The 18,500-nt window shown below is 41.7% G+C and overlaps 1 protein-coding gene across 4 annotated transcripts in view; it reads left to right on the top strand.

The window, feature by feature from the left end:
- Positions 1-8,797: 8,797 nt before the first annotated feature.
- Positions 8,798-18,500, top strand: part of ptch1 (patched 1) — a 55,604-nt gene continuing 45,901 nt past the window's right edge. The window contains exons 1-2 of one of the 4 annotated variants that reach the window (XM_032515051.1): positions 8,798-8,990; positions 12,599-12,791. In XM_032515051.1, coding sequence (XP_032370942.1) covers positions 8,988-8,990; positions 12,599-12,791 — 196 coding nt within the window. In that variant the 5' untranslated portion in view covers positions 8,798-8,987. Of the gene's footprint in view, positions 8,991-10,200; positions 11,118-12,598; positions 12,792-18,500 lie in introns of those variants that run through there. The other 3 variants (XM_032515053.1, XM_032515050.1, XM_032515052.1) reach the window with 3 other exon arrangements.

Consider the following 18,500-nt stretch of genomic DNA (forward strand, 5'->3'; position numbering starts at 1 on the left):
AACACAAAAACACTGTTGCATATCCACTTGTGGCCTCATGTATAGCTTTTTTCAGAAGGGATTTCAGTTGAATATTCACCCCTAACAAATTTTTGGGTGGGCCGTGGGGGATTTTTAAAAAGAGAGTCCCTCACTTGACCCTTTTGCGTTAAATTTTAGACGAGAAATTTCTAGGGTTGGGAACTAGGAAACAGGGAAATTTTAAACTGAAAGACCCGGCTTGGGGGGGATTATGACACTATTTTCTCCATCAGCTGTCAAAGTAACCCCCCAAACGTTTTATTTCCCCAACCAACCCCGACAGCCATGAAAATGAATCCAAAAACACCCAAACAAAAATGCAGGTTTTACATAAAGGGGAAAACGGAAAAAGTAGGCAGGTTCACAATCCTCCATTCCACAATTTCTGCCAAAACATCCTAAAACCCTTCCTCATCCTGCCTTGCTGTCCCCTGGGGATGCCCCCAGATTGAACTTTTGGGAAAGGGGTTAAATTGGGCCCTTTAAATTTGCATCATGGCACTGTGGGGAAAACAACAATTTTTGACTGTTTGGTGGCATTGATGAGCCCAAAAGAGAGTTAAGGGGAGACAATTGGGGGTTTTTTGCGGTGGTCACACTACACTCCCGCAAAAATTGAAATGAATTAAAACCTTTTCCCCCCCCTTTTTTCTCTCTATCTGTTTCTCTTCTACTTATTCATTCCCTTTTCTTCTTCCCTCCAATCGAGGACCATGGATTTGTAAAAACGAGCCCCAACCATGACTTTGAAAACAGCTAAAGCCCCTGGGGGAAAATTTTAACCCTTTCCCCCGTTGCATCTACCATTTCTTTTTAAAACCCGGGGAAAAAAGGAAGGCAAAAAAATTTTCTAAAAAAAAAAAAATTGGGGGTTTTTCCCAAAATTTCCAAACCTGACATATCCTTGAAATGGTCCACTGTGACTGGAAAAATTTAAATTTTTACTGAAATTGTCCTTTTGGCAGGGTTTCCCAAAAATTTCCCAAAACCCAAATGATCCAAAAAACTCAATTTAAAGTTTCCAAAAAACATCCCGTCCCCTTAAATTTTTTGTTTAGTGGAACTCCCTAATGCCCGTCTAATTTTGTCCCCCTTAATTGCTTTTTCTAAGTACTTAAAGAAAAAATTAAACTTGGGTTTTTTTTTACTCTTTAGAAGCATTGTTCTAAAATTAAAAACAATAATGCTACTTTTTTGTTTTTCCCAAAAAAAGCATTGGTAAAAGCAGAAAGAAAAGGTGGGGGAACAAAGCAAGGTCCCCGCCCGACGGCTCCAAAGGGGGGGAAACCCGCAGAGGGGCAAACCAAAAACAAACCCGGCAAAACTTCCCCCAAAATTTTTCCCTTCCCCTGAAAACCCAAACCCCCAACGATCTGGCAACTGCAAAGACCCCACCATTCTACAAACGTGATTTTACTGGGGATGCAAGTGGACCTGGAAATTGGGCTTGTCCTTTTCCCCCCCAAACTCGCCGCCAACCCACTCCGTCCCAACCCGGTTTCCCGATTTCCACGACCCCCAAAACCTCTTTTTAGCTGAACTTAAGGTGCCTTGAAGGACAGGCTAGCTTTCCTTTGCACCAACTCAAGAAAGGGTAAGTAACCCAAATTGGGCGAGGAGGCTCTTTTTTAAAAGGTCACGCAACCATGTTTCCCCATCAAAATTTGGGGTTTTTTGGTTTCCCCCCCACCTTTGCGCTTTTTCCTAAGAACAGTCGAGACTAGCTCAAGATGTCGGGCTGAAGGTAGGGCCCCCCGTTTGGGAACCCCCCTGAAAGGGGAAGGCCCAAATCTCTTTTTCTGCCCCCTTTACGGGAATTTTTCCCAAATTAAGGGCAAAAAGCCCAATGACCCAAGGGGCCCCTGCTGACAACGCAGAAGGGGCCCTTTAAATGGGTGCCCCGCCCCCCCTTTTCCCCCCCAAGGGGGTTTGGCCTCCCCCTCCTAAGCCATCGCCCGCAGTTACTACCCCTTGGGCTGCCCTTCATTTTTGGACAAATTTGACTTGGGAAAGACTTTTTCTCTGAAACCCTTTAAAAAACTTTTGTTTTTCCTTTTTTATTTTTTAAAAAAACATTACAAAGTATAAAAGGGTCCATTACCTTTTACCTCCTGTTACGGCTCTGTAGTAGACATTTTTGTAAAAATAGGCTAACGATAGACTTACCGTTGCATAGTCAACAAATCACCATATTGGCAGGAGAACCTCGCAGACAGTTTGGACTTACATTAGCTGTTTAGGTTTAATTACTAATGTTAACTAGCATGTTATTATAGCAGTAATTAGCCTGTGTCTATGTTATCTCCTAACATACATACGCTCTCCATCTCTACTGATTGGGAATGATTGAGATTTCTCTTGCACAGCTACCAGAAGACTTACAACTTTCAGACCTGTTGCTCACATCACAACCACGTCATCAAGCTCAGTTGGAGGCTGCGCAGTAATGTCTAGCCATTACCAGAAAAGTGCTTCGTTTTCCTTCACTGGTATCGGTCCAGAACAACAGGATCTGTTGGTCCACTTCTTTAACTGTCTATGCAAAGACACCATATCCAAGTAGCTCTTGCAATTCCTGCTTGTATCAAAGCATCTTTAATGTTTATCTCATGTTCTGTATTGTTTTTGCTTCTTAGATATCAGGCTTTTATATAATATCACAACAATATAGTGATATGTCCTCTCTATTGAGTGATTCCAAGTACCACACGGGTGGAATTTCAAATTATTAAACAGACAGAATCCTGTAATTACAAGTTCATTAGGCACACCTCAGACTAGCTGTGTCATTCCAAACATTGCTTAACACCATTATATCCTCATTAATACAGGTCTCATTCCAAAACATTTTCCCATGAAAAGAAGCAGTCACCAACACCAACACACCACAGACTGTGGTTTTGTTTGAATACCTGAAAAAAAGTTAAGATAAATGATATTTTAACTTGGAACATTAATATAACGTGTACGTGTTATTTTGTAGATTCATTAAGGAACACAAACAAATGCATTCATGCTCTGTGCTGTTGGAATAATTTCTCTTAATGAAGGTTGATGCCGCTTGTTTATGAGCCTGAATTCCATTGAGGAAGGTAACAGATCCCGCTGTTCTCAACTAAACAGGAGGTCCGGGTGAGTAAACAGAGGTCTGGACACCTTATGAGGTTCTTACCTTTAAATGTGGCACTTTTTCCATTGGGCCTCCCACAGAGACCCAACTCAGCTCAAGTGGAAGTACTCAAGCCTTCTACCTGAATGTGTGCAGTCAAAATGTGCAAGACTGCAGATGCTAGCATTATGACAAATATATTTGTTTGGGAGTGTGTGTCTGTGTCAAAAAATTTCTTTTACACAATTTATGAAAAATGAATTTGAGAGAGCAGCTTCATCTGTTTGACTGCTCTCTGAATATTTCAGGTTGTCTCACTTTGCGTCTTTCTTCAAAGCCCCTTCTGCCTTTGGAGCCACAGCGTTGATATTGTATTATACTGCTTATTTGTTAAGGCCGTGTGTATACATTCAGAGCAGCACACGTTTCCTGTTAACATTGGAGGCTAAACTCCCTTCCAAAAATTACAGCTTCTCAGGCCAGTTCTCCAGAACAGACCACTGGCTTGTCTAAATATCAGCCCGCTCCAGCATTGTCTATCCCAGATCTCAAAGTAAATGTCGGCCAAAAGGCAAAGTGGACTGCTTCACTGAGTCCAAATGAGACTAATAGGACTTAAAATTGCTTAAATGCCTTCATATCAAAATCAATATTATCTGAGATTTACTCACTTTCTATCAGGCACACCTTTTTTCTAATTTCTCCATTTTCCAACACCCTGCCAACTTACTTTTTTGTGAAACATGACGATAAGGTGTAGGTAGCAACGTATGTTACAACATATAATATGAAACACACACATACACACACACACACACACACACACACACACACACACACATACCATCTGAGGACCTGACAAATCAAATAAATGTTGGAACAATGTGCCCACTTACTTTCAGTAAATCCCTTTTTCATATGATTGCATGGAGTCATGTCTTCAAGTGAATATTCTTCACCATCTTGAGGACCCCAAGAAACACAAAACCAACTTTAGTTATTGCAAACATGTATTGCTTTTATTTCACCGGATAGTTTACCTATTCTGATTAAGCCAGTCAAACATAAGCATGTTCTGTATTACATTGTGATACCTTTGGGCCACTTCTCTGTGTTGCTGCTTAGATGGAGAATGGTGCAACTGCAAAATCAGATCCTCATTGAGCTGCTCTGATTGTGCATACAAAGCCAGTCAGAAATTGGGAGAGGTAAACAGAGGCCAGGCGGTGCTGCAAGCTGTCAAACAGCTCTGTGTATGATTGAAGACAACTTTGAGCTGGAACATAAACATTCCTGCAGGCTCTCCACGTGCACTCAGCCCCTACTGCTCCACAGGCAGCCATGATGGACCAGGGGGAGCCAGCAGCTGGGTCAAGATGGAGGAGGAGATGGTTTTATGACTTTGCAGATATATTGGAAATGGTACCTATATGGGGCTTCCAAAGAGAAATTTTGTGGAGGTGTATTGACAAGGGGATTTTCTGGTGAATATAAATGTGCAGCTGCAATGTCAGTGCAGACAGAAACCCACACATTGAAGGATTATTCCAATTTAATGGAACTTGGGTCTTATTTTCATAGTTTTTGCAATTATTTTGTTTACTTATGATAACATTGCATTCATCAAAGTAGTTGCAGACATCTGGGAACACGCCAACGCTGCAACACTGCAAGTCCAACAGGACAAGAAACACGATTGGTCAGATAATCTGACATGTGGTAAACAAGCCAAAAGCCACAGAAAACAGTAAATTAGAGCACAGCTACATTTATGTCAAGGCAGACTAAATTAAAGAAGGGCGTAAAGAGTAATAAATTCATGTATTTGACATGTGCCCAACAGGAAAAATTGAAGCTCAATTAGTTATGTGAGGAGCCTTTGGCAAAAGACCTCATCAGGACATAATCATTTTAAAATGGACGTTTGGTGGAATAAAGAGTAGCCTAGATGAAGATCTGGATGGCTATGGTGAGAAGCAGAACTTTTGATGATAGATAGATAGATAGATAGATAGATAGATAGATAGATAGATAGATAGATAGATTGATTGATTGATAAATAGATAGAAACTTTGTTCAACCAGAAGGAAATTGTATAGGCATCAAGTAGCAAGACAACCATGACCCAAATATCACACATATATCACACATACATGAGATTAAAAATAATTAAAAATTAAAAATCACTCAGAAATACAATGACCATGATAAGGTGAGATACTATTGTAGACTGTGTGTAATGATGATAGTGCAAAAGTGCAAAAGTGAACAGTGCAGGAATTGAACAGTGCAGTAGATCATGATAAAATATTTACTTTGACTATAAAATATAGACATATTGACCTATAAACTGACTGACTGAATAAGAATAAGAATGATGAGCTCACGAGTTGTGATGAAAACTGGAGGTTTTGCAGGTTGCTGTTTTTTTTAAGTTGCTTTAAAGCATTGATTGTCTCATAGAGGTTGTGGAAAAATCGGATTTGTTAAAGTGTGAAAATATGAAAGTTCTCAGTCAGCTTGCTGAGGTGGAAATGGTGAAGGAAAAATCAAAATAAAGAAAGCAAGCGTAAAGACTTAACTTTTGCTAAGGTTCATTAAGCACAGTAGCTCAACCATTTTTACAAAGGGTATTTTAGGAAATCATTTTACCTTTTTTCCTTTGTGGCTTTTAAATGGGTTTGGTTGAACCTTCATTTTTGTATATATCCTCCATGATTGTCTGGATGTTTGTGTTTCTTGCCCAATATGACATTTCAGCAATGTTACCATGTTTCCAGATCTAACCACCAGGTCAGTACAGTGTTGTTATTAGAAATGCAAGTAAAAACTGACAAAACAAGATGTGATAAATCAAGATTTTTCTTCTTCTTCAGTCACTATCTACACAAGATACACATGCTTACAAACACGCATCTAACCAAGTACACATACACTAGGGATCAGTGTAGTCACACGCATGGGAAAACAAAGTGCAATGCATATTTCTCATTATCAGTACTGTGCAGCTAAAGCCATGTGTGCTAAAAAGTCTATAGCCTACCTCTCAATGCATGGGACAAATTACATGATCCTTTAAGTACCAAGAACCTAAGGGATGAAGGATGGTTAGAGAGAGAGGGGGTGGGGGGGACACATTCTTACTTAATTAATCATCTATGTGCATTTGTTTCCAATAAAGAGAGTTTATCTCACCCGCTTTTTCTGCTGTCGTTTTTCCCCCTTTTTTTCCACGCTATTTTCTGAAAATGGCTTTAAATGCGAGTGGCTGTCTGATCACCCTGCATCACTCCTTCCATTCATTTAAGCATTTAAGATTTTTGACAGTGCTTCATGCAAAAGAGAGTTATTTTTTAACTATGATACTGTTGCAGTTCACTGTTGCAACAGAGAATACTCAGAGTACATTATCCAAATGAGAAATGGAAGTTAAAGGCTGATTCTACTAACATATATGTTTTAAGAATTCTTCATACATACTGACAAAGAACTAGCCTAGAAAGAGACTTTGAGGTTTTGACTTATGGATGGTAGTGTGTTGACAAACCTCGGCATGTGGAAATATGCACTAAATGTGCACTAAACAAGCATTTTCCCATAGCCTCCATACCAGCCTTCAAGGGTCTAAGGGCCATGTCTAGGGTCAAAGGGGATGATTGGTTGATTACGTTGTTGCAGGATTGATGCCCAATTCCTCCAGCTTTTAAATAAACACTTCATCTATTTTCCTCATTGAAGATGCCATGATTTGATTATGATGAACGATCAAAGAAAAGCAGAGAATATAACGACGTTTTAGCTTTTAAAGAGTAGCTCAACACTAGGCTGGTTGAAGGTTTCGAGGCCGTTTTACCTCCGTCACTATGTGGTTTTGCACCTGTAACCACACCCAACAGTGAAAATCATCAAATTAAGATTTTCTTATATCACTCGGGTCAAAGGATCAAACATACTGAAGATGCTGCTATATTTAGAGCTTAAAGAATACTTGAGTTCAAAAGTCAGGATTTCCCTGAAGGTGGCGCTAGAGCAAAGATCGTAGGGTCATTAAATCAAATGGTTCATCTTCTGGAGGTTATTGATAAAGCTACACCCATTGTCATAGCACTCAACTGCTGTCAGTGTATCTTTGCTATTGATCAAAGACGGACTAATTGAGTTGATAGCTATATGGATTGTAAAAACTGATAACTTTTGGCATTATTGCTTAAAAAATTATTCTAATCCTGAAACTAATGCCTTCAGTTCTACAGTGCACCATGGCATATGTATACAGTCGGTTTAAATGATATAACACAGCCATTGAAATGACTGACTAGTTGTTCTGCTACAATATTTTTGTGTTATTTTAAACAATGATTGTACGACTATAGTATGTTATGTACTGTCCCGAAAAGCTAAGACAGTCATGACAAATGTGCAACGGCAGCTACTGAAAATTTATATATTACTGTTTTACTTAAGGGACAATAATTTACACTTACAACTTTTGAAATCCAAACCACTGTCTGCAATCACAAAAACAAAAGAAGCTGATTCAGAGTACATTTCTCTATAATTCCAAAATTGAACAATTAGTCCATCTGATCCATGTTAGCACATGATGGGGCATAAAAAAAAGGAAATACGCTCATGTTTGGTCAAGGGTGTTTTGACATCTTATGTGCATATGTATTTCATTAGTTCACACAGATGCTTGCAATATAATCTCCCAGAGCATTTTTACTGGCATATCTTTACAGCCTCTACACTACAGTATTGGAAGGGGAGGACCATTTTCCACCCTGACCTACGGCACTTTGATGGAGTCCTGCAGTGTTACTGTCATGACAACAACTTGAACATGTCCTGCACAGATATGGTGCAGCAGTCATGACTTGCGCTTGCTGTAATGGAATGTACCACTGAGACATGCCTTGTTCTTTTCAGGGGCATTAGGGGGCATCGCAGCCTAACTTTGTCCCCCTTTAGATACTTTTTCCCACTCAGACACCACACCGGGGATATCTGATGCCAGTGAAATGATTATTGATGCAACCCACCTACTGATTTCAAAGAAAAATCAAAATGTGGATGGAACTGAATGGATATGCTTGTTTAGATGTTTTTATCATCTGAGAAAACAGGGTGGCGTCAATCCAAAGAAGGACTGCAGAGGACATTACAATTTTTATTTAATTGATAATAAATTTGGGAATTGCATGTGCGGTTGAGTGTGCATGTGTGTGCCGATGCCTGCAAGCCTTATCATGTTTGTAATGTACTTTTGTGTGTACATACTTCCAGTATTAACACACATGTGTGTCTGAGCCATGTGTGCATGCCTTCAGAAGTATGCAAGTGTGTTAATGTTGTCAGGAATGTGTCTAAATGTTTGCATACACTCATTTGTGTACAACTGTACTGTGTGTGCACCTGTGCATGTACAGGTGTGTGAAGTATTTCTGGACAGGATGTATATCTGTGGCACAGAGAGAAACACAGATATTTCTGTGTGTGTGTGTGTGTATGTGTGTGTGTGTGTCTTATTGAGTGACTGAGACACTGGATGCTGCTGTGCATGGGTTGGTACTGTTTACAATTTTGATCTAATGACGTGACAGTCCGGGTCCTGCCTATGAAGCGAACGGGAACACCCACGTGGCCAAAAAGGAACTGCCGTGTAATTGCGAGTGAACCTTTTCCCACGCAGAGCAGGATGCCTGCGACCAAGACGGATTACGATGCGCCTTGTTTTCCTCTCCTCAAAATGATAAAGGACTCATTTTTATCATCTTCATAACTGACCCGTTTCGGACTCCACGGGGGGGCATTTACCGAGGATTTCTTCTGAAAGCTCCCCCCACCTGCACTGAACATGGTAAGTGCGTGGCTGGTGGAGACGAGCTCGGGTGGCTCAGGTGTGAGGTGTGGGCTGCTGATAGACCATGGTCCGTCAAGTATGCTACAAGGCTATATTTGTTCTGTTAATCCGGTTTTGTTCTTCATATTCACAAAGACATTTTAGTAAATTAAGTGATATTTGCATTATTTTCAAAGAAAAGTTGAAATATTTCATAGTGCTCTTTTTAGCTAATTTTCTCCCATTGGTTCTCCGTCATGGTTGTTTTATTTGAGGTGACATTTAGGGAAACAGATGTTGTTCTTTTGATATTTTATGAATATTTTGTCTATTTTTTTTAACCCGACGGTCTTTACATTATTGGTCATGCGCTTATTTTGTCTACAAGTTGCCAAGTTTTACGCATATTGTGGCATGGGCCACTTTTGAATTGAGTTTTGACCAATTCGTTAATTAATCTGATATAGTTGCATATGGAGACATTATCAGTCCGATATGGACGATTAAGGGTGAAGATCTTGATGAAATCCACAAAGCAGCCATTTGGCCCGTGTGGCTTCATTTCACATGTCAGATCGTTTAACAATGCATGTGTTATTGGCAAAGAAATCACATCTTCTGCAGCCGGTCTATGCGAATTATGAGTTTTTTGTTTTGTTAGACTACATAAACGCACTATTCTGATATTGTAACAGTGAATAACAACAAGCTTTATCAGTAAAGTGGAAACTACAATTGACAACGAGCATAAATAAGCATTTCCATAAGAAAAAGCGCGTAAATCACAAATATTGAATACACTGTACACCTGGTATTTAATACACCAGTTATTTGTGTTCAATAATTGTCTCTAAAGATGATTTTTGTATTATCTTATAGTGTAGCCTATGTTGTCTTGTTGTCTATTTATGTCTTATAGTGTAGCCTATGTTTATCTTATGGTGTATCCTATGTGTCTATATATTGAGATGTAGAAATATTAAAGTCTTAAGCAATTTCTTTTATTTGCACAAACATGAATAGCATGACTCAAAGGCTTAAATGGCAAATTATGAAGACGAGCCTACATGTTCTAGTGGGGCTGACATTATAGTATAGACAACATAGTGAAGGACCTCCCCTTCTTGCCGCTGTAATTTGAGGCTGAACTACCACCTATACATCATGGTGGTGGGAGAAAAAAAAAATGCAAGTTATAAACTGAAGTTCTGACATTCCTCGGCCCCCTTTCCATCGCTCAGACCCTGCAGCTTGCCTCAGACTCCGGCTCCTCTCTTGGAAATGCTTCCGTTTTTAGCGACAGGGCGCTGTGTGGAGACCCAAAACACTGGACGCACCAGGCGGGTTTGGCTCTCAGCAAGCCTCCCCTGAAGTTGGAGATGCACACACAAGAGGTCTCCCCGCCTGGGTGGTCTCCCTACTTTAGTGAGCTGTTGCTAAGCAGCTAATAATAGTCGTGTTTGCTGAGTAATTTTTGCCCTTCTGGAACCAATCAGATGCGAGAAAGTCCTGCAATCTGACAGCCCCAGAGGCGGGATCTCGAGTCTTTTTTTTTTTTTTTCTTTCCACCCCTCCTCCTCCTCCTCCTCCTCCTCTGCCTCCAAATGGAGAGAGGTCTTTTTCCCCTCTTCTATTGAATCTCAGAGCTGGCCGTGACGCGCGGCCCATGGGAAGACCACATCAGATCTCATCAGAATGCTTGTGTATGGGAATCCCTTTGCGGACCTCGCATTTTGAGAGAAACTTTACTTTTTTAAGAGACACGGTGAATGCGGTGAAAGCGGTGGAGACCTCCGGATCGCGAAATGTTGGGATGGAAGGCGCAGACTTTGACTCGCCGTCTCCAACAGGAGTATGAAGTCCTACTTCACGGGTGTGAGATCTCCGAGAGTGAAACTTTGTTGCCTTGGGATATCGCTACACGCTTTCGGGGAAATAGTATAAAGTGGGAAACGGTCTCGCAGTCCGGGCAACATGGCCTCGGCTGCTAATGCGCCCTCCGAGCAGGAAAACAGAGACCCCGATCGGCCGAGGATAACGCGGAGGAACAGGGGGGACTATACCCGCAACACACCGCTGGATTTGGAGTATTTGCAGCGGCCGAGTTACTGCGATGCGGGCTTTGCTTTGGAGCAAATAACCGAGGTGCTTATTTCTCTTCTTAACCAGGAGAGCGCTTTGTGGTCTTAGTTGTATTGTATTCTCCGAAAAAAGTGGCCAAACTATACCCAGTCGCTGCTAGGTAACGGGACGGGGCAGGTCAGGGGGCACAGGGGTAAGGCAAGGTTGGAGTAGTTTAACTCTTCTTATATAGCTGTTAGGATGTGGAACAAGTGGCATTTGCGAATGCAACCACTGTATTGTTCCAAAAACAACATCCCAACCTATAACGGTCTCAGACGAGGCAAAAACACGCAGCTTCCACTCACAGTCACCACCACCATTGACTTGGTTCCCATCAGTCAGTTTGGCGTTTCTCTGCAAATAAGCTGCGTAAAAGGTTATGCTGGCTAATTTGAAGGTTTGAATGACAGTAGTCTGCATCTAAACTTGTGAGACTTGCGTATAGAGAGAGAGAGAGAGAGAGATTGAAAAAAAAATCCATGTGGCTGCCCTCTTCCGTTCACAAATATTGTGAGTCCCCCCCCCCCCCCCGTGATGGCTCCTCCACTCACCGTGCAGACCGGAACACACGGGCTGCAGGACGGGGAGTGGAGTTGTGTGTGTGTGGTGGTATTTGTGGGTTTTACCACATGCACATGTTCACATGTATTTAATATCAAATTTTGATGTGTGGGCGTGAGTGTTACAATACACTACTTCAATGACAAATTACATTAATCCCAAAATAGATTGCATTCTGTTGGTTGGGAGCATATTAACAGTCAGTCTGATATTTTACAGGAGTATTATGCATCCAATGCAGGATTTGTAAGCCCTTGTAGGCTATATTTTGCCTCTCTGCGTGAAATAAAGATACAGGGGAGGCTTATTGTGAAAAGGTCACCTACTGAATAATTGTATCTTGACAGCTATCTCCTTTTATGTACTTCCATCCGCTCTGGAGGTCCAGCTGCAAACCTACTTTGAAATACAACAACACAAACCCGTGACACCTAATGTCACTCTGTCTGTATTAGCATCTCCATAAGTTATCGCTGTGGCGGCAAAATGCCAGAAATGGATCAGGCTGTGTGTGTTGTGGACCTGCAGGGAATGGAGATAGCTTTTCTTTTTTTTTTGCATGTGTCCTGCTAAGGTTACAGTTTATATGTGTTACTGATATGACAGAACCTGTGGCTCTCACTCTGGGGAGTGCTTGTAGATGATGCAGGTGTGTGTATTTCAATCAGCACAGGATATCAGAGTGAGAAAGTGAATGGGTTTGAGTCTTTTGATCACCATTTCCCACTGAACCTTCATATTTCCAAGTGAATCCTAACAACTAGTCTTCTCATATGAGGTTCCTTGGGTCAAATTGGGACCCATAGTTTTTGACTTGAACACCTGTGGTAGTCATTTATTTGCCTATGTAACGTCAAACCTTTCTCTATACATCTGTCCAGGTAAGTACAGTGTCTCGTGTTTGAATTGACAGTAACATTAAGACTCTTGTCTCATTGTAGGGGAAGGCAACTGGGAGGAAAGCACCTCTATGGCTGAGAGCGAAGTTCCAGAGACTTTTATTTAGGCTGGGCTGTTACATACAAAAGAACTGCGGAAAGTTTTTGGTTGTGGGCCTCATGATTTTCGGAGCTTTTGCTGTGGGCCTAAGGGCAGCTAATTTGGAGACGGACGTGGAGAAACTCTGGGTAGAAGGTAAGACATTCTGATTTATCATTCAATCTTAATGTAAGATGCTGGGATTATTCATTATGTCCATGCTTTTGAAGCTACACATTTTGATATTGCATTTTTGTAACAGCATGGAGTGGTTTAGCTTGGAGGAAGATAGGGTTGGTGGGTGCTACTAAACAAGCCAGGGGGATTGTTTATTGTTTAGGCCCTGGCAAGTGGCCAAGTGAAACTTGAAGAAAAAAAAATCCTCACATATTTGCAACTTCTCAAACTATGTTAGATGCACTCACACGCTGTGTAAGAGGTGACTGTAACTGCACTCAGAAGTAAGGTTGTAATTAAGTTCATAAGCAGCTTTTGGGGTAGAGAACATTTTTGTCAAAGCCGCCATTTTGTGAGAGTGTGTGAGTGTAAGTGTGAGTGTGTGTGTCTGTGTCTGCCTGCCCCCAGCAGTTGAATGCTCAGAGACTGTGTGTGGTCCCGTTTTTGGACAGCTCTCAACTTTCCAAAAAGATTTGTCTCCGGCTGCAGGGAAAAAGCGGAGTGAGAACAGGAGGTTGTGTTTGTGGAGTGGATAGGCCACTCACTTGTTGTTTTTCAGAAACAACTTATGAAATCTAAACATTTTTAAGGAAAAAAAAAACAGACTGTGCGTATGGATGGTGCTTGGGGGGTAAGAGGAAGGGGCTGTGCTTTTTTTTCCTTTCCTTTGATCAGCATTCCTGCACTTAGGACTAGAGTTGGCTGTAGGAATCATGAATGGAGGAGCAGATTTTGCTGCTGAGAGACTGAGATACTGAGAAGTACTTTTTTTGCTCATTAAAAAAGAAACAAAATAGCACTTTTTCTGGTTTCATCAGATTTGATGAATAAATAAAAAATAAGTTAAAATGCTCATGGGATCTAACATTAAAGCAGACTTGATTCCTGCACAGATCAAACACCCCACCTCCTCCCCGGGTTGGCTGTTCTCTCCTTGCGTGCTGCTGCAGGGGTCTGACAGACTGTGTGTTCCTCTAATCTGTGGCGCAGGCGCAGTTGGCAGCCGTTTAGACGGAGGGGTGGCTCCTCAGTACAGGACTCCTGATTGTAGCCTGAGGAACACTTTGTCTTGACACCCTATTCACATGTCAGATCGTATTCATGTGTATTACGGTGAGGGGCACCATATGAACCTGAACGTTGTTACAGACTTTATAATGCATGCTTTACTAGTAAGTTGCTACTTGACTGGCCTCAAGTGCGGAAATAGTCAAGAAATCCACCATTTACTGGGAAAAACGTCCGTGTGATAGTTGTCAGTGCTTCCTGTTTCATGTCATAAATATCTTTTTGACAACATTATAAGAAAATGGAGGACATTTCTTTTGAGCTCTGGCAACTTGTGATTCATATTTCTCTTTATTTACTCTTTCATGTCACACTATTAGCCTTCAGAAAACTCTGAAAAGTAGTGTATTTAGTCATATTTTGGAGCATTTAATATGTAGGACAGCAGAAAAGTACGTCATACTGCAGTTGTTTGAGTTTCTATGGATACTTTTCACCAGTGAAATATATTATAACGGTTATGAATTCAAGCTGACTGCAACTGCATTGCTTCATGAAACAACAAACTTAAAACCTTAGTACAGCCACATTTAGAGTCTACAAGGGATGAAATGTCTCTTACTCAAGAATATATAGTTTTCTGGATGGATCCTTAGGAAGTTATTTATTGAGAAGCCTTGTTGTAGCTTCTCAAATGTGAAGATGTGTTTCTTTTCTCTGAGTTTCCTATCATTACAAATACCCTTTTTTGTGTATGTCAGACAAAATATATCACTATGGGCCCTGGTAATGTGTGACTAGTATTTGGCATTGTTCTTGTTTGTAGACTAAAAGATGAATCCGGGATTTAAAAAAATTATCCACCAGCCAGATTGTAATTGTGTTGTAAGCTGTGACACATTTGGCATTACATCAAACTCACTGGCACATGATGGATGGTTAGATTGTTAGCTTTTCTCTCCTATTTTGTCTTTCACTGAATTTACACAAAAGAGTTTTGGGATTGTCAGAACAGGCTAGCTTTGACAGTTGAACCAAGTCTAGTGACCTTTGGTAGACCATCTACAACATGGTCTCACACTGGCTCATACTCCCACTGAGAAAGAGACTGGGCTGTGGTGGTTTCCTAGGTCCCGGTATGTGAGGGGTTCCAGATGTTGATGGGGAGAGATCTGTTTGTTTAGATTAGACTGCACAGCTGAGGGATAGATTAGTTCTGCCTGGCCGGTGGAACGCTGTGCTGGGCCGTGCTGGGGGACTGGCCCTTCGTCTGAGAGGAAAAAAGAGGAGAGAGAGAGAGGACAGAGCGGCTGTTTATGTTTCATTTGGAACTGCCCCTCTGCAGGCGACCCATGGACGACCCCGCCTGGAAGCTGTGTGGCCTGTGGACGCACGCATTCACACACAATACACCCAGCTCATATTAGATCTCTCAATTCCTCTACAATTGACTGGAGCCACGTTTTTTTTTTTTTACGTTTGTGATCTCATGCCGTGTCTGTCGTCACCTGCTTTCTGCTAGTGCCCAGTTCTACAGCCGAACACCATTAGCTGCGTACCGGAGCTGGCTAGTGTGTTTATTCTACACGCTGTCACGTGCCGCGGCTTTCGCAGCGATTGTCTCTTCTCACACAGTGCTCACTCAGCACTGTTTATAAAAGCTCAGACACAGGAAGTTCTGTTTATTAGACAAAGCAACAGAGACCAATTGTGAGTAAGACGCATGCCTGCACAATGAGCTGATTGTGTAAAACCAATCAGGATGTATGGGGGTTAGTGTCTTGCCAAACATTTAGGGAATGATACTTTCACTCAGTAGTTAGTTTTACTCAGACTTTTTTAAGAAGTCCACATAAAAATGATAGTGGCATGCATTTAGGGTAGACTGCATCCACATTGCAGGTAAATGCTGTGTTTATGTCCACTGTGGCACTCACAGGAAATGATTGGCTCAAACAGGAAGTTGTAGTATTGTGGTCTGCTATCTTGCTCTCCCCACACACAAATGTGGCTCGCCACCCTCTGTGTGCTTTCTTCAATGTCAGAGTACATGCCTATCGGCCTCTGTTTGACTTCAGATACATCCTCAGTTTCATGATTCCAGATGATCTTGCGATGATTACCTATAGGCCACATTTAGGGAGCAGAGGCATAGAAGAGAGTAAGACTAGGGTTGGGTGATATGGAGAAAATCAAATATCACGATGTTTTCGACCAAATACCTTGATACTGCAATAATATTGTAGTGTTGACTATTGGTGCTTTCACAAAATATTTACACAATGAGATTTTTGATAAATAATCATCAGCAATGTGGATGTAATGACTAAGTGGGTAAAGGCAAATGATAGAACAGTTACAGCAGTCTGGTAAATTGAGAAAATGACATAACTTTATTGTAATGCAGACTTTAAAACCAGCAAAAGCCAACACTTATGCCATGTTACGATATCCCAAATCTAAAACGATATCTAGTCTCATATCACGATATTGATATAATATCGATATATTGCCCAGCTCTAAGTAAGACCCCTTTAGAGTTCCTCCTGGCCACACATGAAAAATGGAGCCTTCACTTGCCATTCTGGGTTAAGGCAAACATAGACCAAATTGTAAAGAAAATAGCAGCACCGCTTGCCTCTAATTAAAACAGTATCGCGTAAACATTGGCCTTCCTGTTGGACGGCCCCTGACTCTTTTGCTCTGTTTCTGTGGTGAGAAAAGGAGCTGAAGCTGGATATGTGGCTGTGGTTACGTGAATGTGCTGATGGGTGAGAGAGGGCGCAGGCAGGAGAACATTTGGAAGTGGGGCTTTTGAAGCTAAAGCTCCACGCAAGGGTTGAAGTTGAAACTGGGGGTTAAGCAGATGAGATGGAGCTGTACTATAATCTGGGCTGAGTTGTGGTTAGCCTGTAGCTTTAGCATCGACTCAAGAGAGGATGGGGCTTGCAGCATTGAGAGGATGTCTTCTGTTTTCATTATGGACACAGAGATATGTGTGAGTGAGTCAAGTTGAAATGAGTTTTTAGTCCCCAGATTTATGGCCTGGACTGGAGCATAGGGCTATGGATTGTAAGGCTACAGACCGAGGGAACGCCCCAGGTCCCGGAGCGCTTTCTTAGGGGACATAAGTGTAGAGGGCAGGGGCCACGGGGGAAGACCCCTGGGACCCTGAGGTCATCTTGTAGAGGCCCCGCTATTTAAAACCTCAACTGATACTCACCCTGTGGCCTGGGTGCAGAGTGAAGACTCACAGCAGAGAGTGTGTGTGTGTGTGTGTGTGTGTGTGTGTGTGTGTGTGTGTGTGTGTGTGTGTGTGTGTGTGTGTGTGTGTGTGTGTGTGTGTGTGTGGTGTGTTGGGGGGAGTTGCAGCTGTCACAAGGCATTGTTTGTGTCCTGTATATGTTCATGTGTGCACTTTCCTGTGCATGCCTGTGTATGCATCTCATGAGCCAGATGTTGTTTGGAGACTATGCATTGTTCTCCTCTATCAGTATTTCATTTTATGAAATTTGTGTTTAACCTTTTGACATCTGTCCTCCAGTAGAGGGCAGTGAATCGGATCGCTGAATTTCTCTAAAATAATACGAAGAACTCAAACAAATATCCAACTTCCACATTAACGCAAACCATCGCTCCGGAGAGAATATATGACGAGGAATGACACGATACTCCCTGAATGTTCATTATTTATTATTCCTGATATAAAAATGGTCAAAATGGTTGCAATCCATGTTTGTGTGCATCCGCAGCTTGATTCACGGTTTCAGAATTTACTCTGATAGGACTAAGCTAATTTTTTTTTTTTAAAGCAACTCCCTCCCATGTCTGTTTTGGATCTAGTGTGATTAAGAGCTTAGTTGACAGAGTTGGTGGTTGTTTTGTTGTTTTGCTGGTAATGGCAGTGGAGAAGGGAGCGGTGTAATGTTAAGTGCATGCGGAAGAAGCCTTGACATCCTTTCTTGTGGACGAAGAGGAGGAGGAGGAGGAGGAGGAGGAAGAGTGCCCTGAATGTGGCGTCTCCTTTGAGAGGATTGTGGTTTGCATGATTAAATTATCCAGCTTTTGATGTGTATGGTAGAATTGATACATGCATGGATGCACGCGCACTTTAACACACACACACACACACACACACACACACACATGCAGAGAGGCTTTGGAGTTTTGGTTCTGTGAGTGAGTAGGTGGTTGACCAGTCCTGGCATGGCAGGCTATTTTGATGGGCCTCTCTTTGCTATTTTCTCTTCTTTATTCATCTGTTTTTCTCTCATTCTTTCCCCCTGTCCCTCACACTCCATCTCCAACTGCTTTCATTCAGCAGCCGCAGGCGATCAAACACACAATATTTTTTTGCCGGTTTGCCCCGAATACACCACATAGTCCTCTATCTTTCAGTTACACACAAATGTGAGCGTGCACACATGCACACTTTTGACATTTTGCAAACTGGACGCAATTAAGTTTGTGTTTATCAGTTCACTACAAACACGATTAAACCTCTATAGAAAGGAATAACATTCCAGCTTGTTGTGTTAAACTTTACGAGTTGATGAAAAGTGCAGGCTTGCTGGTGAGGGATTTAGTGTGGGGAAACATTGCGCCTCTGGTACTGTACACAGACTTAGAGCGCTGTTTTCCCAAGCTAGCTCTCCCTCATTTGAAAGCAGTTTTGTGTAT

The sequence above is a fragment of the Etheostoma spectabile genome, chromosome 5 (assembly GCF_008692095.1).
Source record: "Etheostoma spectabile isolate EspeVRDwgs_2016 chromosome 5, UIUC_Espe_1.0, whole genome shotgun sequence".
NCBI classification, from domain to species: Eukaryota; Metazoa; Chordata; class Actinopteri; order Perciformes; family Percidae; genus Etheostoma; species Etheostoma spectabile.